Source organism: Myxocyprinus asiaticus, chromosome 43 (genome assembly GCF_019703515.2).
Source record: "Myxocyprinus asiaticus isolate MX2 ecotype Aquarium Trade chromosome 43, UBuf_Myxa_2, whole genome shotgun sequence".
NCBI lineage: Eukaryota > Metazoa > Chordata > Actinopteri > Cypriniformes > Catostomidae > Myxocyprinus > Myxocyprinus asiaticus.
Genome location: NC_059386.1, coordinates 18626444 through 18651185, shown reverse-complemented (window position 1 = coordinate 18651185; position 24742 = coordinate 18626444). Strand labels below are relative to the sequence as shown.

Genomic DNA, 24742 nt, shown 5'->3' with positions numbered 1-24742 from the left:
CAATGGCCATTAAATGCACAATTGTTGCAACAATGTACCTTTTAATCCAGTGAGGCTTCCTTCAGTGTCCCCGCAGCGGCGGACAACAGACAAATAATCCAATGTGAATCCAACACGAACAGCAAACAGAATCCGCGATTTTGTAATCCTATATCCACAGAACAGAATCCGATGTCCTTGTGGCAAATCCGTGAATGTCCGACGAATCATATATTCCATGCGGTTAAGCAGAAGCAAAGTTGTTTGACTTAACTGTAGTCCCACAGAAGCCAAGCCTTTGACTAAATGCATACAACGGAAGCAAAGGTTTATAATATATGCATCCAATGGAAGCATAGTTTTTGACTAATTGTAATGACTTCCCAATAAAGCCAGAGATGGCTTGGTAACAAGAGTGAGCACATATTTAATGCATGCTAAAAGAGTCCAAGCATCCAGAGTATAGCTTTAAAACTATGTCTTTCTTTATTATATTCCAATGGGATAAAATATCATTTCAGTTCAATTTCCTTATTTCCATATTCCAACATGTCGATGAAACATAACATGTACACATATCGTCAACATGTTGCAGACATAGTAGACTCAAACATAATCATATTGTATGGTGCACATTGCACGTTCAAGTTCCCGTTGCACGCTCAAGCTGCACGGTCAAAAACTGTATGCTTCTCTGAGTACCAACACACCTGACTATCATTACCAAAGTGCTCTATTTATCTACAGTGCCACCCAGTGGACAACAAAAGCATTACAATTTAAATATATCAGTAAAATGGCTCCTACAATCATGATTAAATAGCCATGTGTCATATGGCATTGGAAAGCTCTCAAAGAGTAGAATACAACCAGCCTATTTGTTTTACTCACAGACAAAAATTTAGTCAGTAATAGCTAAGTATATGTCTTTGACATACATGTTACATGTAAACAGGTGTTGCTTATATGGCACGTTTTTACTTATAACTTTACGAAAAATAAACAGAACATAAAATATCATATAGCGTTACTTAGAGGAGGGGATTCCCATTAAAACGAGCCCACACACAATGTAATCAGATGACTTCATTGGAAATTATGTAGTACATTGAACAGCATCAAGGAAAGCTAAACCAATTATATTAGGATTCAGATCACTGCAAGTAGAGGTGGAAGTCATCCAAATATGGGCAGAGAGGCTCGTTCACTCTAATTACAAATGGCCAACAGGAGATGGCGCCAAGTACATGACACAGACTCAATGATGGCTCAAATGACACAGAATGGAACTGAATGAGATCTCGTTACTCATGACTGCATGCTTTGGAGAGAGAGCATACCTTTAGTCATTGTTGTATTTAGATGTGTAATTAGTTCTTATGTACAATTATTATGTTTTATTTTTTTGGAGAGGCTTTTGGACACTTGGAGATGTTTTGGACACTAGGATACATTATTTTTGTAATGATATAACTTTTGATTGCTTTGTCATATCAACACAACATTTTACTCAATTACAGGTAACATAATTGGGAACAAAGGTATTTTTTAGGAGATACCTTATTTACACCCTGATATATTTAATGTCAAATATGAAAAGTATGAAAAATGTTTTTGGCACAGGTTTTTTTTTTTATTACTTTTTTTTTTAATGATTTTTCAGCAGTTTCTTAGGCTGAGTCTTATTTATTATTATAATCTATATCATAAAAAATAAAAAAATGGAAAAGTTGTCTTTATAATTATACCAAATAATTTACCCTTTTTGGATTAAAAAAATAAATACATTTATTTATAGAGTTATAAGCCTTTAATTTTGGGCATGCCATTGAAACAGGAAATCTTTAAAAACACATTCAGAGCTTAAAGGTTAAATCACCATATACTAGTTTTATTGAAAATAATAATAATAATTAAAAAAGTAAAACTTGTACTTTAATTTTGCACTTTTTATTTTGTTTGTTCTGTATGTTACTATCAAAGACACCTTACATGTGAAAAACAAGTGATTATGAATTAAAACTTGTAAAAGTACAGAGATGTATGCTTACACATATTCAAATGAATAATAATTATGTAACTAAATGTTCCCCTTAGTTTGTATTTGCAAGTGCCACAAAGTGCAATAACTGCATTTAATCAATTTTAGGTTTTGGTGGGTAATATCTGCATATTTCAATATTTCATATTTTATGGATTGTTTTGAAAAACTAAAAAAAAATAAAAAATACATACAAAAAGTCATAAACTGTAACCGATTTTACTGTGCTTGTAGATAATTAATTTGTAGTCTTTGATGTATCAATATAGAGCAACTATCAACAGTGAAATGTAAAAACCTGTAGTGAGAGACCCCTAGTGAGAGAACAACAGTCAGCCAAGACCTGGGGCAAAGACATGTTAATAACCATTAGCTTTCCATTTCATTTGAAGTTTTTAGAATAAAGATCTATTCTATACTGCCTTATTGTTACTAATGTAAGGGGGAAAGTCTTGAATTTTACAAGGCTCGCTCTGACCAATTTCGCGAAAGAACTTAAATCATAGAGAACGGAAAACAAGTGTGAGCTGATTGAAGCGTATGTAACTGGGTGAGCAGTTGTTTTTGTCCCTCTTGATTTTGTTTGATTTGCTTGCTGAATCCAAATCTTGGAGTTCTCAAATGAATGTAGTTTATCACGTAGGCTTTAAGCATAACCCGTGCCCAGTTAAGGATTAGGATGGAAGAAGTGAACATTATCAGTAGGCCTAAACATTTGACATTAAAGTCCTCAAATAACTCATAATGCTTTTAGAATACAGGGCAACATCTGTGACCGGTTCCTGTATTCTTATCAAAGCTCCTGGTTTTTGTTTTGCTAAAAAACAAACAAACAAACAAACAAAAACAAAAACAAAAAAACACTGATCAAGCGTTTACTCTTCACAGTGATAAGCAGAAGAGGCATTGATCACATTGAAACAGACATTAGCTCATTCTGAAAAAGAATGCAAAGCTTGTCCAAATAAACAAGCTCATTATTGACACATATTGTTTTCGAAACTGTTTCTTTGCCATTAATCATCCATTGTGGTACACAAAGCAAGTGACAATTTTGCCACTGTTTAGCAGAATAGGCTAATCTAATTTAATAACTATTAAGTGTTATGATAGTATCCTACACAAATGATAAATGCTTTTTGTGTATGACATCTATCAGTAATGTTGATATGCTAGTGATAGGCACGAGATACCGTCTTGCTGATTAGGCTTATCAACACAGAATAATTTGTGAAATGATTTAATATAAAACATCAAACTACTTTAAACACGGACAAAAATGCGTACAGTGAGATTGGGGCGTTGTTCTATTCGGAGAACGTTCAATGCTTGTACCAGCCACTGTTTTGCGCCGGTCTGCGAGAACGCGCACACGAGCACGCGCAGTCTCCTCACTTCTAGTAAATAACACGAGGAAATTATACACGGTATTTGCTGTCACATAGATGACCAGTGCACTGCTGCGCTGACCCGTTTATTACTACTTGAAGGAATTTAGTAAAATACTCAGCACAACAACACACTTGGTGTGTGAGTGAAACTGTCTTAGGGGCCGTTCACACGCGTCTTTGACCCTTGCGCCGAGTCTCGCGTTCCCCCTGTGATAGTAACTATCATACTTTGGCGGAAAATATGGAAACTGTCAGTACAACACGTAGCTATTTGTGTTGGAAGTGAAACATTATCGTGTGTTAAGTATCTCATCCACCTGCGTCACATTATCAGACACTTCGAGCTGTTTTTATTGACTCCTGAGTTCTGAAGATGACGGTTACTGCGTTGTTTTTGTCGTGTTATCTACGTTTTGCAATTTGCAACCTTAGTTCACCTCATGTCTATTACTGATGTTTACAGTAAATAACAATAAAATAAAATATGTCAACGATTTATAATTTAATCTAACTGCAGCCTAATTTTCCCAAGGAGAGATTAAATAGCCTTCATCTTTCATTTTTAAATAAAACCTTGGCGAGTTTCAAGTCTAATCTGGAGTTAGGAAATACCCTAATCAATAAACTAACCGGCAAAAAAATGGATTTCAACACTGATTGTAAAAAAACGATAGCCTACATTTAATGAGGCGACAAATAGCTAAATCCAAATTCCTGCACTCAGTCAAATCCGTATATCTGTAAGTTATTTCGACATCAGTAAAAGCGATCGACTGAATGAGTTGCTGATCACCTGTGGACGGCCCGTGATGTTTCAGTGCACCGTGAGACTCCCAGCTGATTGGCTGACCTGGATACTCAGCCTCCCGATGCAGCCAATAGAAACGCTCCGATGCTTTCACACATGAAACTGCTATAAATTAGGCAGTTGCCCTGAAAGAATTTCTGAAAGTTACTGCCGGTTACTGCAGGAGGGAGGACGAAAGAGAGAAATAGAGACATTGCAGAAATTGCCTTTCTCTCAAAGGTATGTGTTCATTATATATTTTAATAGCATATATGAGCACGTGAAATGTATGTATTTATACAGTATGTGAGCACCGTCAGATATCTTAACATATTTGAGAGGACGAGGAGCAGTACACTTCTGTTATTTTAGCCTGTTATAAAAATGTTATAATTTTTTTTCCCCCGTAGTTTATTTGAGCTGAAGAGAAGTTGTTTAACTACTATATTATTAATCTTTCTCTAATCACGAATAAGCAGGTCAGAAATGAAATTTACTGCATTCATAAATGCAACACGCAGAAATATTTTTAATCTATTTCACGTCAGAATTTCTCTTACCTTAACAGCTGACACTGCTTTATTTGATATCCGGTGTCTAAACAATGTGGGAGTCTGTTGCAAATTGAATTTTTCTCCCTCAAGCAGTGTATTGCAAAAGAGCCGAACTGACTTTGAAAGACGTGAGATTCACTTTACAGTGATATACATAACAAAGGAGTGAGTCTCTGAAGTCACTTTTTGTTAATCCTCTCAATGAGCCTTTCACAGCCTTGAAAAATACCCCCCCCCCAAAAAAAAACCTTGAAAGGAAAATGTTCAACTCATTAGGGCACTTGTTAGTTATTTTTATTTTATTTTAGCCATTTCTGTATAGCAATAGCATTACATGATGATTCCATTTAAATGACTGTCCTAACAAACTTCTCCCACTTTTTCTTCCTCAGATCAAAGGATCCCCTCCACTCTCTGAGGTCTGATCCCACCAAACCCTGTCAACCACCTGTTTTTTTTTCTTTTCTTCTTCTTATCTGTCTGCTTTCCTACTCCTTTCAGCCATGGCACCCACTCTGGCCACGGCATTTGCCCGTCGCTGGTGGATGGCAGTAACGGCCATTATTGAAAACTTGCTCTTCTCTGCTGTCCTACTGGGTTGGGGTTCATTACTTATCATGCTGAAGTCTGAAGGCTTCTATTCATACCTCTGCACAGAGCCAGGTAAGAACTAATCTGAAATGTTAATCTTAAATATAAAAAAAATCCAGTTTGAGTGGTTTTACACCTTCATAAGAACTTTTTATTATTATTAAGAAAACCATCTAAGTACAACCCACAAACCAATGCTCTGAAGAATAGGGCTCCCAATTAGAATCCAATTCGATATCGATTAATGTGGGTATATTTCAGTTATAATGTCCCTTTTGCTAACATATGAAATAAATTCTCTCCCAGTTAATGCTGTTAATTATACAGGGGACCTTCTAACTAGGTTTCATTATGAAAATATACATTTTACTGATTATATATATATATATATATATATATATATGTATATATATATATATATATATATATATATATATATATATATATATATATATATATATATATATATATATATATATATATATGTATATATATATTTTATCACTTTGGTCACATTTTAGCTTTTTAAAAATGAACAAATCCAAGTTACATGGTTATTATTTAATTTAATAATTTGTACTATTTACAGGTATTTATGTACATTGATTAGTTGAACACGTGTTAAAATCTGGCAGTGTCTGTAAATGAGTGCATGTTAACAAGAGATCTTTCGAATGGCTTTATCATATCTGTGCTATGCGTGATTAGAATGAAATGTTTCTTTTTTGTTGTTTTTGATTAACTATTGACTGTAAACAACAGAATGGGTATTTAAAGAGACCTTATTCAATGACATATCGGTTGCATGGATCTTGTCTTTGGAGACACAATACACACTACTATTACTCTCAACACGCAGTGAATGTATCTCACGGCTAAATACTTCACCACTATACTACACAATTACTGGTGAGTGAAATGTAAACATTTACCAGCCAGCTGACAAATATATACATTTTAGTCACAGCATGAAATTTGGCTGCTAATGCTAGTGATTTCCTCTCATTGCAGTGGAGGGCTGCACATAGAGTAAAAGGATTCTTGGGATTTAAGAATCGAGATCAAAGATCGTGATGCAATGGAAAATCGATATTCTTGGTGTCAAAAAGGTTGAGAACCACTGGTGTAGCTGATTGTAGCAGATTCCAAGTAAAACATTTTGTGCTCACTTTCTCTAAGGAGGAAGAATCCCCTTCTCTGCCACTGCAGCTTCCATTAAATCAGCTGTTAATCACAGTGCCAGAGCTCTGTAAAACACTGGAATGTGAAGTGATCTGACCTAATCAAGTGCACCCTTAAATCGAGAGGCCTAATGTTAAGTATAGTTTAGTAATAGTTTAGCCTAATGGACTATTTTATGTAAATTAAGATTTTTCCTATCTGCTTTTAGAGCCTCAGACTTAGAGTTCTGATTGGCTTGGAATTGAAAGGACGTGTAAGAACATGTTTTGGTCTCAATGTGACTGCTGATGCCATTTTCTCTTGTTTTCTCTTGGATTCTCAGTATTTATTTAAAAGAACATGGGGACCCATTAAATCATAAAAGCTGGTTTGAAATTTCCAGGCAGATGAAGGGGGAGACGAGGGGCAAGGGAAGAGAAAAAGAGTTGAATGTGAAGGAAACTGTAGGAGGCTTATCGTTCGAGTAGATCTAGGAATACCGCTTCTTCAGGGTTGAGTTATGGGCATCTCACATGTCTATCTCTCTGTTTGACAGAGCAAAGCTGTGCTTGTAAAAAAAAAAAATAATAATAAAAATAGCACGTAAAAGTTCTTGAAAAGCCATAAAAAGTCCTAGTTCCTGTTTTGTGACATTACTCAGTTGACTGGCTTTTGGTCTGTCACATTGTTGTGACGTAATAAGTCTGTCTCAGCAAAAATTGCTGGTGCACAAGACAGCAAAATCTGAAGTATTCAGCAGTAAGAATGTGTCGTCTTAAAGTCCACTCAAAGACTCAAAGGTCCAGGACAATGTATCATATAGCAGGAGTCATATTTACACTATGGTCTTCCTCTTTGACCGTTTAGCATGGTTTGAAGCATGTGAGGTTTGTGGTTTAGTGCACTGTTTTTTTTAACTACAACAAAGTCTTTATTTCCAGCTGTCTCAGCTAAAATAGGGTTAGGATCACTTTGTAATGTGTGTAGATGAAATGTGCCTTACATTTTATCAGATCTGGCCAATAAACTAATGACTGTGAATGAAAAGAACAACCCATCCTTGTTTTCTCTCCTACTTGTCCTGGACCTTAATCTGTCCATGCAGCTTTTGTATTGGGAAGTTGATGCATGTATCCAACTAAAAGATTATATCAACCTAAAGATTTTAGTTTAAAATATAAAGATTAAAATATGTTTATTTCTTCACACAGTTGTTTAAAATGTTTGTTTTTTTCTTCCATTTTTGGAATGTGTGTTTAGAGTGAGCGTACACGATGCCTATAAATAATTATAATCATTTTTGAGAATTTTAAGTAAACTGTCCTGTTTGGGCTGGGAATTTAATTTCCATGTGACTCTTAGAGAGACATCACATGGCAATAGACCTATCAGTAAAATAGTTGAAGGATCAGATAGATGACAAGCAATATTAATTACTTATCGTTATCATAGCAGTATGTTAAAGACAAGACAGTTTATTACAGTAAGGTTATCTAATAAACTGCTTAATCGGGTTCAGTAGGTTCATTCTCACATCTTTGTTCCTCTATCAACCCTTCTATCAAACACTCAATCCAGTTTTTTTGCTAAGAGCTGGGTTTTTTTTATTTTTTATAATTAAAGTTGCATTCATTAATTGTTTTCCTCATTTAAATGTTTTACTTCTAAAGAAATGAATAGTAATTTTGAAACTTATGTATAACATCATGTCCACTCATGAGATAAAGTTCAGTCACATCAGTAACCTTATAAAAGCTCTTTTATTCTACATGGAGCAGGGGCGAACTCATGAGGGCAGCCATGTTAGAATTACATGACAAGCTGAATACTACTCGCTTAATCACAGTAACTGCCCTGTTATTGGAAACTTTCATTCATGGATAAAATTAATCCTGGTTTACTGTGCATATTGAATTTCTATAATGGCATTGGTAACTGAAAACTACTGTGTTTGAATTATGCAGCATCCAAGCTGCTAGGTGTCAGTGTAAGCCAATGTGAGCCACTTTGACATACTTCAAAAAATTATTGAGTGCACCTTTAAGTTGCATGACTATTGGATGTAAAACAAAAGAGATTGAGTATGATTCAACTGTCAGAGTTGTGCCTTCCAGATATCAACTGCTTTAAACAAAACATTCTGTCATCATCTACTCACCCAGTGTAAAACCTGTTTGTCAAGTTGGACTAAATTAAATTTTATTAAAAACAGTTTTTATTTAATTAAAAAACTGTATTTAATCTGACTAAATTTACCTTACAAATTATGTTATACAAACATGTTGTCAGTTTAGTTAGTTTAAAATATCAAAGCTGCTCTTTTCCATTCAATGAAAATGCATGGTGATAACTGACTGTCAAGTTCAGCTGCAATTATACATTTAAAAAAAAAATTATATTTTAGGTCAGGATTTTCATTCCCAGGTCACCTTGCATGTTAACTGAAAACTGTACAATTAGACTATCACGTCTTATGCTAATACAAAGTTAAGTTGCTTAAAGGTGTTTTATTTTTTCCTTTCTTCATGCCTTATCTCACCTAGGCCATCAAGTGCCAGGACTGCTACTGGGGCACCCTCAACAAAACGGTCGCATGCATCTCCTGCCAACCCCAATGCCTTTTTGTAGCCATTACTAGTGCCCAAATGGGAACTCCATTCACACACAGGCTTAGTTTAGGAAAGAAGCCAGAGCAAGCTTTAGAACTTGCTCTTCCTCAGTTGTGGCAAATCCCAAGCCCTCTTTTTTGGCGCGAGAGAGTTCATGACTGAGTGCGAAACACGTCAGAACATTCCGCACTGATTTTTAAAGCACGCTTGGAGTTGGCAGCCTCTTCCATTGTAGCTGTGGAAGAAGAACACGTGTATCTTTGGGATGAGACTGGCACAAATTATAGGGTGATTACCAACCCTTCTGCCCCCGATAACATTCGACACCCACTTTTAGCATAACTTTGCAACTGGGTGGCATATTGGGACCTGGAAAGGTCGCATAAACAAATGAGAAAAGGCTTAGAGTTTCCTGCTCTTTCTGAATTAAATCAGTCTTATTCATTTTTACCTCGCTATAACTTCTCAAACGTATATTTTCCAAGGCCTCATTCACACTAATCCATATTCAGTTGAAAATTATTTCCATTTCCTAACGTTAACATTTTCCAAAGTTTTCTAATAGTAATGCGGTTTCAAGTGCATTTGATATTTTTCAAGAGAGGACTGAAATGTATCAACCATAGGCAGTTTAGGCTATATGAAACACACATTCAGGTCAAGTCATATTATCTAGTTTCAGTGTGCCAGCTGCTATTAATGGAGTGCAATCCTTTGTCACCTGGCTCAGTATCAGAGTTTATACAGTATGTGTACAGTGAGATAATACAAAGATGGCTTGTACAATAGTCCAAAAGGACGATTATAAACATTGTTCCCACAGCAGAACAAGATAAAGGAATAGCAAATATGTGATTTCTGCCTTCTATCATTCCCAGCCCTTATCTCAGGTCTTTATTGAAACCTTTCAAGTGATTCCTCATTCCAAGAATCTTTCAACCGGGTGAAGGTCTAACCCAGGAACTTTTTTAGTTGCAGTCATAAAGAACACCCTGCTTAGAAGACCAACTTAATCCAGGATTAATTCCATGCAGATTCAGGCTGGTTTAAACTGGGTAGTGCTTAAATTATGTAGACTTCATGAGGTAGCATCTATATTTACTGATTTTATTCAAAGTCAAAAGACAAAAATGTCATTTAATATGACTGAATCAACTCATCTATGCATATGATATAGGCATATATGACTTCAATAGGTTACACCACTGAAGGTCATTTTTGAGATCAAATAGAAATAGCTCCTTAAATCAGAATTGTTAGATTTTTTGCGACACTAGAGTCTCCAAACGGAATTGCAAATATAATAACTTTTTTTTAAAAAATATTTCAGAAATGTTCTTAAATGTTCTATTGGTTGTCTAAACAGATAGTCCCACCTCAAACTTTGTTTAAGCCAATTTAGCTGTGTCTGGCTTTACGGGCCGCTCAAACAAACATAGAGCCATATCGTTACTAATGTTAGTAAAGTTTATTTGAGGTGAAATCAACCTATAAATAGCTTACTTATAGACTCTGCATATTAAACTGGGATACAAGAAAGAATTTCATCATCACAAATATTACACACATCATCTTAACAAATGCACATATCCATTTACAGTGGAGTAAATTGTTTGGAAGTACAAGCATTCTGTAAATTTCAACCATAGGCACCACAGCTACATTTATGTTGTAGTTACACTTTAACCAAGTTGAGCTTTCCTAACAAGTTTTCATTGTACTTGTTGTGTCAAAAATGGTCCATGTACAGACAATTCCTTCCATAGTCTTCAAGCAAACTCATAGTGTCCTTACCTCCTGTAACCTTGCATTATTCCACTAACCGTTCCACACATGGTGTGTTGACAAGGCCGTAGAGTGCAAGTTTTGAGAAACCTCAGTTGTGAGCTTCAAGGAACTATCAAGAATTATGGGAGTCTGCACATGTCTCATCTGCGTGATTGGATAGCAACCAAAGTAGCAAGTATTTGATGCTTATGTCACAGTAGGACTCAGCAGGGACGCACGTGACCGATTCATTCTCACCTCCCTCCCGCACGTTTTCAGCATCTCTCTTTCACACCAACATCTGAGTTTTCTCACTTTACTGGACTTGGTATAGCAGAACTCGTGACCTCATGAGTAGTTCATTTGCAAAATGTTGGATATCAGGTCACACCAGTCTAAGGGGTCGTTCACACCGGATGCGTTAAACCGTGTTGTTTTTGGTTTTCCAATATAAACATGCGCTAGACAGCTTTCTTTGACCATTACGCCATATCTTGCTGGTTTTTTCAACATCTCGCGCAAAAGCACCACATTTTTTAGATGCCTTGTCGTGACTTGTAAAAAGAACTTAAATTGTTAAAATGTGTCACAATACACCTGCGTTGTGCTGTATTCTTGACCCTGCGTCTAGCTTTTTTTTTTTTTTCAAGAACACTCATTGTGAATGGTCCATATGGAAGTCAAGCTGGTTTTTGGAACATGCTTGCTGGTTTGTTGCTCAGTCAATGGGTCCCCAGTAGCTTAAAGCCCAGGTTGACCAAGATGGTCTACCAGGTCAACCTAGGTCCCTCAAGCTAAAAATCCAGCTCACCAACTACCTAAACAAGCTTGGACTAGCTAATGATTATAAATTACCAGCTTCAACCAGCTACAAACCATACAAAACCTGGTTTTAACTGGATTGTCTAGCAGGGTATCTCATTTATGTAATTCTTGACTTTGACACTAAGAGATTGTTTACAAGATCTAACCAGCCCAGGTTGATCAATATGGTCTACCAGTTCTACCTTGCCCCCATCAGCTGGTTGTAAAGCTGATCAACCACCTAAACCAGCTTGGACCAGCAAATGACCATATATGACCAACTTCAACAAGCTTTAAACCATATTAATCATGGTTTTATTAGGACTTTCCAGCAGAGGGTCTCTTTTTTTACATAAGTCTTGACTTTGAAACCAAGAGATGGTCTACCATGCTGAACCAGACCGGTCTACCAGGTCAACCTGGGCCCCACCAGCTGGTAGTCAAGCTGAACAACCACCTAAACCAACTTGGTCCAGCTGACCAGCTTGATTCACCAGTTTCAAACAGCTAGAAACCATATAAATCCTCGTTTAAGAGTGATTGTCTAAACGGATTGTCTAAAAGAATGTCCTACAAATGTTAAACTCTCTCTTTTTTTCATGGTCTTCTACAGGCAATAGCTCGACAGCAAACTTCTCCTTGCCATCTGTGTCTTCATCATTGTCTGATGATGCAGGATATGAATATGACGAGTTCCAGTCGGTCCAGCATGATGGAGGCGTGGAGGTGGTCCCTCTGAACCATCCAGAAGACCACCAGAGGATGAATGGCTGGCTGATCTGTAAGGAGCAGGATGAGATGCTCAATCTGGCCTTCACCGTGGGCTCCTTCCTCCTCAGCGCTATCACGCTCCCTCTCGGAATCGTCATGGACAAATACGGCCCACGCAAACTCCGTCTGCTTGGCAGGTAGGTGTCAAGCGTGTTCTCAATATGATGTGTATATCATTTACATATCTTGAATATATAGGGTCTGATTCACCAATATTTTAGCTGTGTGAAATTTGGAGTTGGTTTTTTACTGATGAATTGACCGTCGAGTGTTGTGTCTTTGTTTCCAGTGCCTGCTTTTCCCTCTCGTGCCTCATGATCGCTTATGGAGCCAGCAACCCAAATGGTATTCCCACAGTCATGGAAAACCTTGAAATTGTGATTTTCTGGCTTGTAAAAGTCACAAACATTAAAGAAAAAGTCACTGAAATTCCAATAATGAATAAATCATCAGCCAGAATTTGCTGTTTTCGAGAACAGTCTCTATAAAATTATGTTCAAATTATTATCCAGTTAACACAAACAACTGGAAAAGGGTCCATATTTATTTAAACAGTTCTCAGTATATGTCTTTGTGTGGCTGATCATGTTTTTATGCTGGAGATAATTGCAATACGACATCTGCCTTTTTTTTCTAGATCTGTCTGTTCTGATCTTCATCGCGCTTACCTTTAATGGCTTTGGAGGAATGTGTATGACCTTCACTTCACTTACGGTGAGTGTGTTTGTGTGTGCATGTGTGAGTTTGTGTTAACATATTCATAAATGCACAATTTTGGTGCTGCATTCCTCCAGATCTCCCCTGTTGAAAAGACCTACACTGGTCACCAACGTATGCTGTGTTTTAGATGTTGGTGTGCTGGTTTCTTTACCAGGCCTCTTAACTTGCTCAGCATATTTTTGGCTGGTCAAAAGTCTGGCCATGCTCATCTACTAGCAAGACCAGCACAAAACCAGCATAAACCAGCCTGGACAAGCATGGAAATTCATGTCTATTTTTTTCTAAATTCCTTTCTGTCTCTCTCATCTCAGCATCTCTTAAGCGTAACCCAGTAGGTTAATCATTAGATCCATCTGTGCATCTTAGTTCACTATTTGTCCTGCTGACATGCTCCTGCTGCTATGCTGGCACCATGCATTAACTCCTGATGGTGTACTACCCAGTGTGCTGATGCAGTAAGAGCAGCCTCCTGTTGGCATGAGCTCAGCATGATCTGAGAAAATAAATGACTATGAACACACAGAGGGTCCAAAATAAACTTTTGCCACACCTGCTAATGGCGCATTGAGAAAATGTACTATCCATAAATAGCTGTTTCTTACTGGCCATGAAATTGTATACATTATTTTTTATTCGAAATATATTGTCCTTATGATAATGTGGTAAATGAGATGTTTTGTCCTTGCATATTGTGACATGCACAGCTAGTTGAGTTCTTACTGTAAAAACTACACTGGTCACAAAAACGCAAAGATGCATTGTGATTTTTTTTTTTAACATAAAAATTTTGGTGTCTTGTGACATTTATTTGGGTGACATGGGTCACCACATATAGTTCTGGAGGGAAAAAAAAAGTCTCATGCAAACCTCTGATAGTTAATTTTCAACAGGTAAAAGTCATTAGAATTTATCTTTGGTTTGAACAAAGCTTTGTTAAAGCGATATTTCACCCCAAAATTTAAAATTCTCTCATCATTTACTCACCCTCATGCTATCCCAGATGGGTATGACTTTCTTTCTTCTGCAGAACACAAATGAAGATTTTTAGAAGAATATCTCAGCTCTGTAGGTCCATACAATGCAAGTAGATGGAATGCCAGAACTTTGAAACGCCAATTTAACCAGTGGTTAAATCCATGTCTTTTGAAGTGATATGATAATCTACAGAAATCTCCACTTTCACATTTGCTTTCAAATTGTGAAAGAATGTAAAAGTGAAAGTGGAGATTTATATACTTAAGTATTGATCTGTTTCTCACTCACACCTATCATATCGCTTCTGAAGAGATGATTTTAACCACTGAAGTCTTATGGATTAATTTTATGTGGCCTTTATGTGATTTTTGGAGCTTCAAAGGTCTGGTCACCATTCACTTGCATTGTAAGGACCAACAGAGCTGAGATATTCTTCTAAAAATCTTTGTTTGTGTTCAGCAGAAGAAAGAGGGTGAGTAAATGATGATTGAATTTTCAGTTTTGGGTGAACTATCCCTTTAATTATTATGAGAACGTTCTAATTTTTCGCTTCACTCATTCTCAGTGTAAATAGGATGTCAAACGAAGCACAACTAAAAAAAATAAAGACCAGTTCTGTCCAAACTCTTCACTTCAATTAAGGACCTGCCGATCACACACTTACGATCACGTTCTTATGTAACAGGGCACTTGCTGTTGCTCATCCACTTGTCACAGAAACAAGGCATGACTGTGGGCAGGCAATCCCAGTCTTCGGTCCAATTAGAGTCATAAAAGAGACTCGGCTTTCAGTTGGTTTGGACTGAACTGATCTTTCCTCAGTTCATACTGACCTAGTTATTACTCTAGTAGTGACGGAATGGAATGGAAAGAAAGAAACACACTCACATTACAACGTCAAAAAAGAGGCATGTATTTTAAATATGTCACAAAAACTCTTTTCAAGCAAAACAGTTTACAAAAATAATTGTATTAGTTAGTTCTGAGAAAAACTCTGGCATCATTTGTTTGCAGATGTCACTTGGGTCGATATTTTGTTAAATTTGCAATGAAATGTATATGTTTAAGTGTCCAAATACTTGGGGCCAATGTGTGCAATTTCTTTTCAAATTGTCTTCTAGTTTTCTAGTCCATATTGTCCTCTGTCCCTTGTTCTTTCTGTTTTTCGTATCTCTCAACCCTTACTCTCTAATTTCTATGGTTATAGTCAGTGCTTCTGAACTGAAAATGCTTTCACTGCTGATCTGCTGAGCTTTTGTCAGTCCATAATTGTTGGCCTTCTCTACTTGCCTGCTACTCTATTTAGAGAATGACTGGGAATCACTTATCTTTGTTTATGTTCATTACACTGAACTGTTAAGGAAATGCTCTGAACAGCCAGAGTCTGAATTAGAATATGAATTGGGTTCTTGCCAGGATTGTAACAGATTTTTTTTTTTTACCGAAACAGAAAAATAAACTGTTCTGAAAATAAATAAATCAGATTTTCTATTCAGAGAACTGTAATTATGTTTCAGTATTATAAAGAGCTGCACACACCGAATGTGTTTTTGCATCCGTCCGTGCTCTTTTTCCATTGTTTTTCTATGTAAACATGCGCTAGACAGACATCTTTGACCATTGTGCCGAGTCTCGCTGTTTTTTAGGTACGGTGTTAGGTGAAAAGGAAAGTTAACTCTTAAAAGCGTGTCTTAAGACACCTGCATTCTGTTATATGCGTTGCGCCCAGCTTTCTTTTAGAGCAAGAACACATTTTCCAAACATTTTCTATTCTGGGAACTGTCATTATGTTGCTGTATTATAAAAGTCTGTTAATATCGAACGCTTTTTTGCGTCCGTCAGTGCACTTTTTCCATAGTTTTTCTATGTAAACATGCGCTAGACAGACGTCTTTGACCGTTGCGCCGAGTCTCGCTGTTTTTCAGGGTCTCGCGCAAGAGCGCTGGATTTGTTATATGCAGTGTCAGGTGAAGAAGAATATCAACTTTTAAAAGCGTGTCTTAAGACACTGGCATTCTATTATATACATTACGCCTAGCTTTTTTTAGCGCAAGAACACATTTTCAAAACATTTTCTATTCTGTGAACTGTCAATATGTTGCTGTATTATAAAAGGCTGTTCACACCGAATGCATTGTTGTGTCCGTCAGCGCTCTTTTCCCATTGTTTTTCTATGTAAACATGCAGTTGATGGACGTCTTTGACTGTTGTGCCACGTCTCGCTGTTTTTCAGGGTCTCACGCACGAGCGGCATGTTTTTTAGATGTCATCAAAAACCTGCGCTCTGTTATAAGCATTGCACTGCGTCTAACATTTTAATGCAAGAACACATTTGGTCTGAACACCCCTGAGAAGCCAAAATTCAACTCTGGTGTATAATAAGTTATGAAACTAGTTTCATTTCATCCTAACTCCTAATAGAGCAGTCCTCTGTCTGTCTAAATGAAGTTATTTTTTATTGAATAATTTTTTTAATATGTTTCCTTGTTTTCTCTCAGTTGCCCAACATGTTTGGTGACCTTCGTTCCACCTTCATCGCACTTATGATTGGCTCATATGCCTCTTCGGCTGTCACCTTTCCTGGGGTTAAGGTTTGTTAGGTTAATACAAATTATCATATTCCAACATTGTGTTCTTAGACAATGGTCTAAGAGTGATTGGTTTATTGTGTGTTGTTTGATTGTGTTGTTTCTCTCTGTAGGTGATCTATGACCTTGGCATTACCTTTATCACGATTCTAGTGGTCTGGGCAGGCTGTGCAGGTCTCGTCTTCTTCAACTGCTTCTTCAACTGGCCCCTGGAGCCTTTCCCTGGACCTGAGGACATGGATTACTCGTACGAAACATGCAAAAACACGTATTGTTCTCATACACTTAAAAATTCTAAATTTTCTAACAGTCTTTCTTTCTCTCTGTCTATACAGTATCAAGATCAAATTCAGCTGGCTGGGCTTTGACCACAAGATCACTGGCAAGCAGTTTTATAGGCAGGTGACAACAGTCGGCAAGCGTCTTAGTGTTGACAACACCCTGAAACAGAAAGAGCTTGCTGCCAAGGAGGGCCACAAACTTTGCCTGTCCACCATGGATCTGGAACTGCAGTGTGACCCCAAGGAAGAGTGTAAGTGAAATTGTGTATACATTACTGGCATATTAAAAAAATTTTGAGGCCAGAAACATTCTCTTTGCAAATTCACAATTTTGCAAGTATTCCCATTGTACATTATTTAAAGGGATAGTTCACCCAAAAATGAAAATTCTCTCATCATTTACTCACCCTCATGCCATCCCAGATGTGTATGACTTTCTTTCTTCTGCTGAACACAAACAAAGATTTTTAGAAGAATATCTCAGCTCTGTTGGTCCTTACAATGCAAGTGGTGTCCAAAAATCACTTTAAGGCCACATAAAAGTAATCCATAGGACTCCAGTGGTTAAATCCATGTCTTCAGAAGAAATATGATAGGTGTGGGTGAGAAACATATAATTTTTTTTTACTGTAAATCTCCACGTTTACTTTCACTTTCAAAAGATTTGTGTTCAGCAGAAGAAAGAAAGTCTTACACATATGTGATGGCATGAGTGTGAGTAAATTATTTTTCATTTTTTGGAGAACTATCCCTTTAATGTGCGTTCTTGCGATACTTTGGTGGTAACAAACCTTCGTACTCAAGAAGGCGATAGAGTTACCTTCAAATGAATGTGCCATTAAACAGGATGTATTCTTCTTCTTCAGGATTTACTCTTAAAGCTAGCTATAAACCTGCAGACAATTTAACTAACTCACTCAGCAAAGTTTTTTCAAACTATTGCTTCACTTGACAGTAGTTGACATGAAAGAGAAATTGACCGTAGAAGAAGACAAGTTTACACAATGCTCGCTATAGTGACCCTTGAGGCAACACTGAAAATACATAGAATAATAATGTTACAAAAGCATTCTGATACATTTTGGAAAATGAAGCATTAAAAGATTGAGCTTGCTTAGCTAGAAGCACTTGCATGTTTCTGATATCTTTTGGGTCGAACTCATGGCGCTCCCTCTATGAATTGTTGTAAACTCTTTGTTTTCTCTTTCTTCTTCACAGCTCAGTCGTTCATGCAGAGTATTTTCAGTCCGCTGTTCATGTTGAGTCTGGTAACCATGTGTGTGACTCAACTCCGTCTCATCTTCTACATGGGAGCCATGAACAACATCTTGGAGTCCCTTAGTGGAGGAGATTTCAACACAGGTGTGTTTGAGGATATGGATGTACTGGTAATGCATGCAAATGGCTGCATGCTTTTTTCTACAATTACCAAAATTCCTATAATGTGGAAAGGAAATGTTCTTTTATAAACAGATTCCATTCCGACTCTAAATTCTGATGTGCATTTAGATGTGCTCTTATATGGATAGCTGATTATTGAACACCTTTGTCTGCACATCAGTTGTCTGTTTCAGACTACTAATCAGTAATCAGTAGTCTTAAGTCCAAAGTATACTTCGATTTTGACTCTTAACGCTCAGCGTCTGCGTACAGTTGAACGCGAGCCTTACAAAGTATACATTTGACGGTGCATGCATACACATGTGGTTGGCACATGCGTGCTACAACTGCTATGAGATGCCGGACAGTTTCTCTTCAGGAGTTTAGACCCATAAAGACCTTCAAACTCGAGTTATACAAATGCAGGTATCTCCTGACCTCCTCACACACAGGCTGTTGACCTGCATATATACTGTTGTTGTTTTTACATTCGTCTCCTGTTATTTACCGGCGATTATGTCTTCTAGCGTTTCTTCTTGACAGCAACGGCTCAAATGTGAGTGTTGCCACCTTGTGGATCCACTAATTCGTGCAAATAACTCCAGGCTTATGCACATTCTGTGCGTTCAAAGATGCGCGGTTAGAAAAATTGGGCTGCACATGTTCAGTGCTCGAGCACCCTGCTGATGATGAGATTTGCATCACGCGTCCTGTACGCGAACGCTCAGCATATATATTATTATTACTTGGCCAAGGAATTCTGATTATTAATATTAATAATTACATTTTATTTTATTTGTAAAGAGCTATTTGCAATACATGTAGTTTCAATGCAGTTTAACAGATTTTATTTTTAAATAGTGCTTTAAAAACCACCCATAAAACAAGCCAAAGGCTGTTTATGTTGTGCCTATTAATGCCCCTTACCCTTGATAAAATCACTGTAATGCACTGCCTCTTTTGTATTTTCGAATTTCGATTTTCAAAGACAGATTAGATTTCCGACATCTTGTTAGGTCTTGTTTTCTTTTAATTTATGTCACAGTAGAAAAGATCTATTTTTTCTTAAATCATTAAAGGTGTTTTTATTTTTATTTTATTTATTTTTTGCAGTTGAGAGAATGGAATTGAGTAAGAAGCAGCAGCACAGTTGACTAGCAGTAAAAACCAATAGAGCGTGTGTTCCCTTATGCTTGTTATTCTAACGTTTAACCTTCTCCTGAACACAATCTGTCCTCTCACCTCAAGCGTAACCCACTCCCTGCACACCTGTGCTCTTGAATATAAGGCATACACAAGCCTGCAAAGTGCCATAAACTCAGCCATTAACCAGAGTAGTCATTAACCAACCTCAGACATTATCCATTAGACAATGATATAATCTCCCTTTCTCTCTCTCACTCTCTCAGTGAGTCTCTACACGTCCATTTTCGGCGTGATGCAACTCTTGTGCCTGATGACGACGCCGGTCATCGGCCAGATCATGGATTGGAAACTCAAGGAATGTGATGATGGAGAAATCAATCAAAAAGAGGCCATCAAGTAGGTTATGAAACACTTGAGTTTAAACTGTTAACGTGGACGTGACCTAAATCATTTTAAAATGGAAAAATGCCAGTAAATCAATGACAGCTTCTTGAATATTTTAAAAGTTCAAAAAGATGGACTTTATAGATCTTTAAATGTCTCTGTTTTTTTTTTGTCCATGTCTTCAGGGATGAGCCCCAACCTAAACGCAGAGACAGACAGATTCAGAAAGTGACCAATGCCACACGAGCCTTCATCTTCACTAACATCCTCCTCGTCGGCTTTGGCATCACCTGCCTGATTCCTAACCTCCCTCTTCAGGTGTGTGTGTGTGTGTGTTTAAGATTGCCCTTAACTAAGTACATTTATATGCAGCCTAATAATCCGGCCGAATGCTCAATCGGAATTTTTTTTTTATTTTCGATCCTAATGAATCACAATATATTCCTTTGAAACAATCTACTTTTACTTTTTCTCACCTGAACTGCAAATGCCATGTGATGTAACACTTTAGATCACTTTGTATTCAAACTTAATACAAGATAAAAAACTGTCATTGGTAAAACACCTACTATAATGATTTTTGTTTTTTGCATGTTGCTTGCGAAATGAAATGTAATAATGTTAAATTACACCAGGGCTAGTCAGCTGGCGGCCTGCGGACCAAATCCAGCCTGCTGATCATCTTTGTCTGGCCCTCCGACTGATTTTTGATTAAATTGCCTCGTCATCTGAAATACCAGAGCGCTCTCTGTGCAAAACTCAGCATTTGTAGGCGCGAGCCACAGCAATTAGCGGTGAGTTTAACAACGCTCAATGGCACATGCAACAGCATTCAGCCGTCATCAGTTTTCCAGACCAGAGTGCGTGTTTAAGCTTTTCTGGCGATAGTTACACTTTAGTTACACTGCTTTGCTAAATATGGATCGCACTGTTTAGGTGAGCATTTGATCGCGTCTTTTTCAATCAAATGTATTTATACTGTATAAATTGCTTAGTTAAGTGGAGTGCGGTCAAATATACAGATAGAAAAATGATCACCGCAGCTGTAACAGAAATGTTGCCAGCACGTATGCACATCCTAGGCAACAAAAGAGCAATCGATTTTGAAAACCAAATGTTCAACAAAAATGCGCTGAAAAGTTTGCTTTTATTCACTATTCTTGAATCGTCAAACGGGCATGTCTCATCTGTTCAGGGTCTGTAGGGCTTGTAAAAAAGTGATAATGTGAAACTGAACCTGAAAATATCCTGATTATATTTGGTTCTATACAGCTGTGAGTCAGCCCTCTCAATCACGAACAGCATCAACTCAGTTTGTTCTTCTTTTGCCAATGATTACTTACACAAACCTCTGGCTCGTGCACTGGCTGTTGTGTGCAAATTCACAATATTTGCAGGACAATTTTTTTCCTCACTGAATAGGATGATATTGTTTAGAGAAAATGGAAGAATAGACATTTTATCTCTTTTTTTTCCTAAAAGAAAATTCAATTTAAATGCATTCTTAAGTAAACATGACATTTCTTTACCACCATTGTTTTCATATGTGGGTTGATAATTTGAGAGGGCCAAGGGCATAGATTTGGCTTGAATATTGGAGGAGTTGCAGCGTGAAGCATCTACATGTTTCCATTGATTATGGTATAAATATGGGGGGGGGGGGGGGGTTGTACTTGCTTGTCTTGATTATTGGGGGGAGGGGGGGGGGATTTGGGGGGGTTACCTCCCTTCCACCCCCCCTGGAAACTATGCCCCTGGTGAGGGATCTAAATGTTTCTCCTCAGTTTTCATAATTTGTAAACAATAGCCCTAAAGTGTTAAAATTATATTGTTTTTTTTTTCATAGAAAAGTTTATCAAAAATTATTTGTCCAGACCTTAAAAAATCAGAATTCAATATACAGTTTACCCTGTGACTATTTTAATACGAATAAATGCACAGTATTAAAGGTTTTTTTAAGTAAAAAGTTACTTGCAAAGAAAGCAATGAAAGATGAATACTGAAAAAAAAAAATTTGCCCAAAGTTTGCATCTTGATAATCTGGCCCCAGCAAGAAAGTAGTTGAAGAGCCCTGAAGTATACTACTAATTTTAAATGGCCATCAATGGAGAGAATTCCCCCCCAATATAACTATGTAGTTACCTCATCAACCAGAAGGGGGTTAACTTTCCAGCCAAATTCTGAACCCTTGGTAGATGTTTGGTGAGATTCTGCTTAGAAGTCCAATATTCCACCCTAGTGGCACAGTTATGATACAACTATGTATGCACATTGTCCCCTTCCTATTTTACCTACTTTAAGTATTTTATGTTTTCTCCTCTTATTTGTCCTCATGTCCTCTCTCTTGTTCTCTTTTTCCAGATGCTCTCGTTTGTTCTTCACACCATCGTCAGAGGTTTCATCCACTCAGCCATAGGTGGACTTTATGCTGCTGTGTGAGTTTATAATTTTATTCTGCATGTGATATTGCCAGTAATAACTGGATTAAGCATATAATGAGATAACACTTCTATGTGAGCGTTCTGGAGCGTTGTTCTCTCTGTAACTTGTGGAAATCTCACTATATGTCTGCAGGTACCCATCCACTCAGTTTGGCAGTTTGACTGGAATGCAGTCTCTGGTTAGCGCTTTATTTGCACTGCTGCAGCAGCCTTTGTTCATGGCTATGATGGGACCACTAAATGGAGACCCACTCTGGGTATGACACACACACACACACACGTTTACTTAGCTTATCTAAGTAAGGACATACCCTTGACTTCCATTGTTTTTATTTAAAGCTAATTATAGTGGCAATACATTAACCATAACTTTTAGCAATTTTAGAGTTTTCTTTATTTATTAAATGATATTCTGATTGAGGACATCACTGAATGTTCCCTAAGGGAGATTTTGTCAGATTTAGCTCAGTTTTAGGGACATACATAAAAGAGACCTTTAGTAATACTGGATGGAATAAATGCTTGCTAGGCTTGTTTTGACCTCATGTCTCTTTCTCTCTGTCTTTTTGCCTCTTTTTCTGATGTAGGTGAATGTCGGTCTGCTGGTACTTAGTTTGCTGGGATTCCTGTTACCTCTCTACCTGCTGTACTTCAGAAAAACTCTGCACAAAAAGAGGAAGGAGAGAGAAAATATGGCTAAAATCTACCTAAAAATCAATGGCAGTGATGTACCAGAGGCATTTGTGTAAAGAAAGCAGATAAAGAGAAAAACAAAAGCATGAGTCTTAAAGAGAAGCAAAGACAGAAAATATAATGGCCACACACAGAAGTAGTGACAATTGCACACTATTTTGCCTCTCTTTTCTTGAGGCTTATTCAACCAATATCTGAGTAACTAAATAGATGAAAAGAGGGATGAAGCAACATGGGAAATTTGATGTCTCTCTTTCATTGTCATATGAGTTTCTTTTATTTTGATTCAGTTCAAAACTCATATTTTTAATGGTAAAAAATTATATGTGACATGTTCATGTGACAAAGTTTTAACCCTATCGTAATCTAAATGGCCTATGTGCTTTAGAAAGATATTTCCATTTATTGCATATCAGAATATTGAATTTTTCTTTGCTATCATAAGATTTGAATACACCGTTATGTACCATGCAAACTGTGAAGGGCTGAAGAAGCCAGCCTGACCACACAGACGGTCTTTCACAGGAACACATTTAAAAACCCTCATTCATTCTGCCAACCTCCATTAGGGATTTCACTGTTGTAAAATCAGTATAGTCTTGGGTGTAAAGCCATAGTTTTGTGTAAACAAAATACTCCAGCAGGTATAAAGGCCAAGAAATGCTTCTATAAGAAGCACACAGCTAATTTTAGATAAGTAACAGAATTACATACCGTATAGGTACGATCTACATGAACTCATGGGCCTAAAAGGCAACAACTTTTAAATCTAATAATAGTAAACCATGATATATGATACCTCCAGGTGTAATGAAAGGTATCATTTGCTTTCAGTTGTGCAATACCATTGCATACACAAAAAACAACTTGCAAGACCATTTTTCATTCATAATGATTCAGAAAAGGGTGTTTTACATATTTCAAATGATATACATTTATGACAACATATACAATCTGATCACTTTGATCATAGGTAGTTTAGGAAAGCCTCAATTTATGTATTCCAGTTTGTATATATATTATTGCATGCACATAAGATGCATACATAAATAGGCTTGAATGAACTGGTTATGATCTGTACTAAGTGACTGATCTGCAAGGTGATGGCTCAAAGCTTTGAAAGAACCAAATGTCAGGGGAACAACAGCACTTTGTCCCACACCCATGTCCCATAAAACCCCTCAAGACTTGCAATTCCATTTTCTGTCTTTCTTTTATTTTGTGCTTGTATACTAAAATAACATTCTGTGATACTTAAGAGTGTGTAAGGAGTCATTTGGCATTCATATGTCAGTGATTGCACGAAGTTCCCATGGACCTCTAAAGTGAAATGTTATTTAGAAAGCACAACGTAACTCACAAATTTGCCTTTTGTAAAAGCCTTTTGTGCAGTTTACAGTGCAGTTAACAGTGTTGATAGCTGATGAGAGGATTGGAACCATGGATTCTATGAAAATGTTTTTGATGTTTTGTTTAATGTATTTATTTCTTTTGAGTCTCTAAATTTAACAGACAACATGGACAATGCAACCTTACTTGCAAAGGTTGCTATATTAACTTACATGTCTTTGTTGCAGTAGCTGTTTGTTTTAAGTTTTGTTTTCTTTAAAAATCTTTATTTCTTGTTTAATATGGCATTATTATTGAGGATTTCATATATTCAATAAAATGTGACTTTA

The 24742-nt window shown here is 37.0% G+C and overlaps 1 protein-coding gene across 3 annotated transcripts; it reads left to right on the top strand.

Moving 5' to 3' along the window:
- The first annotated feature begins 4368 nt into the window (after nt 1-4368).
- On the top strand, nt 4369-24742 carry LOC127433561 (large neutral amino acids transporter small subunit 4-like). Of its 3 annotated transcripts, XM_051685598.1 has the most exons (15): nt 4379-4438; nt 5145-5171; nt 5254-5415; nt 12298-12592; nt 12745-12800; nt 13093-13169; nt 16649-16741; nt 16852-16985; nt 17074-17270; nt 18238-18381; nt 19809-19941; nt 20115-20247; nt 22291-22364; nt 22504-22627; nt 22958-24742. In XM_051685598.1, the coding sequence occupies exons 3-15, from the start codon at nt 5256-5258 to the stop codon at nt 23117-23119; spliced, it is 1782 nt and encodes a 593-aa protein (XP_051541558.1). In that variant the 5' UTR covers nt 4379-4438; nt 5145-5171; nt 5254-5255; the 3' UTR covers nt 23120-24742. The 3 variants fall into 3 exon arrangements, with proteins under 3 accessions (XP_051541559.1, XP_051541557.1, XP_051541558.1); XM_051685599.1 differs by having other exon boundaries at nt 4369-4438; nt 5145-5415; nt 12361-12592; XM_051685597.1 differs by having other exon boundaries at nt 4369-4438; nt 5145-5415.

Bases quoted from the DNA above. Each gene is read 5' to 3' on its own strand.
- LOC127433561 (XM_051685597.1), top strand. From the start codon at position 5,256: ATGGCACCCACTCTGGCCACGGCATTTGCCCGTCGCTGGTGGATGGCA. The intron at 12,593-12,744 runs GTAGGTGTCAAG...CTTTGTTTCCAG, and splicing joins AAACTCCGTCTGCTTGGCAG to TGCCTGCTTTTCCCTCTCGT. The intron at 16,742-16,851 runs GTTTGTTAGGTT...TTCTCTCTGTAG, and splicing joins TCACCTTTCCTGGGGTTAAG to GTGATCTATGACCTTGGCAT.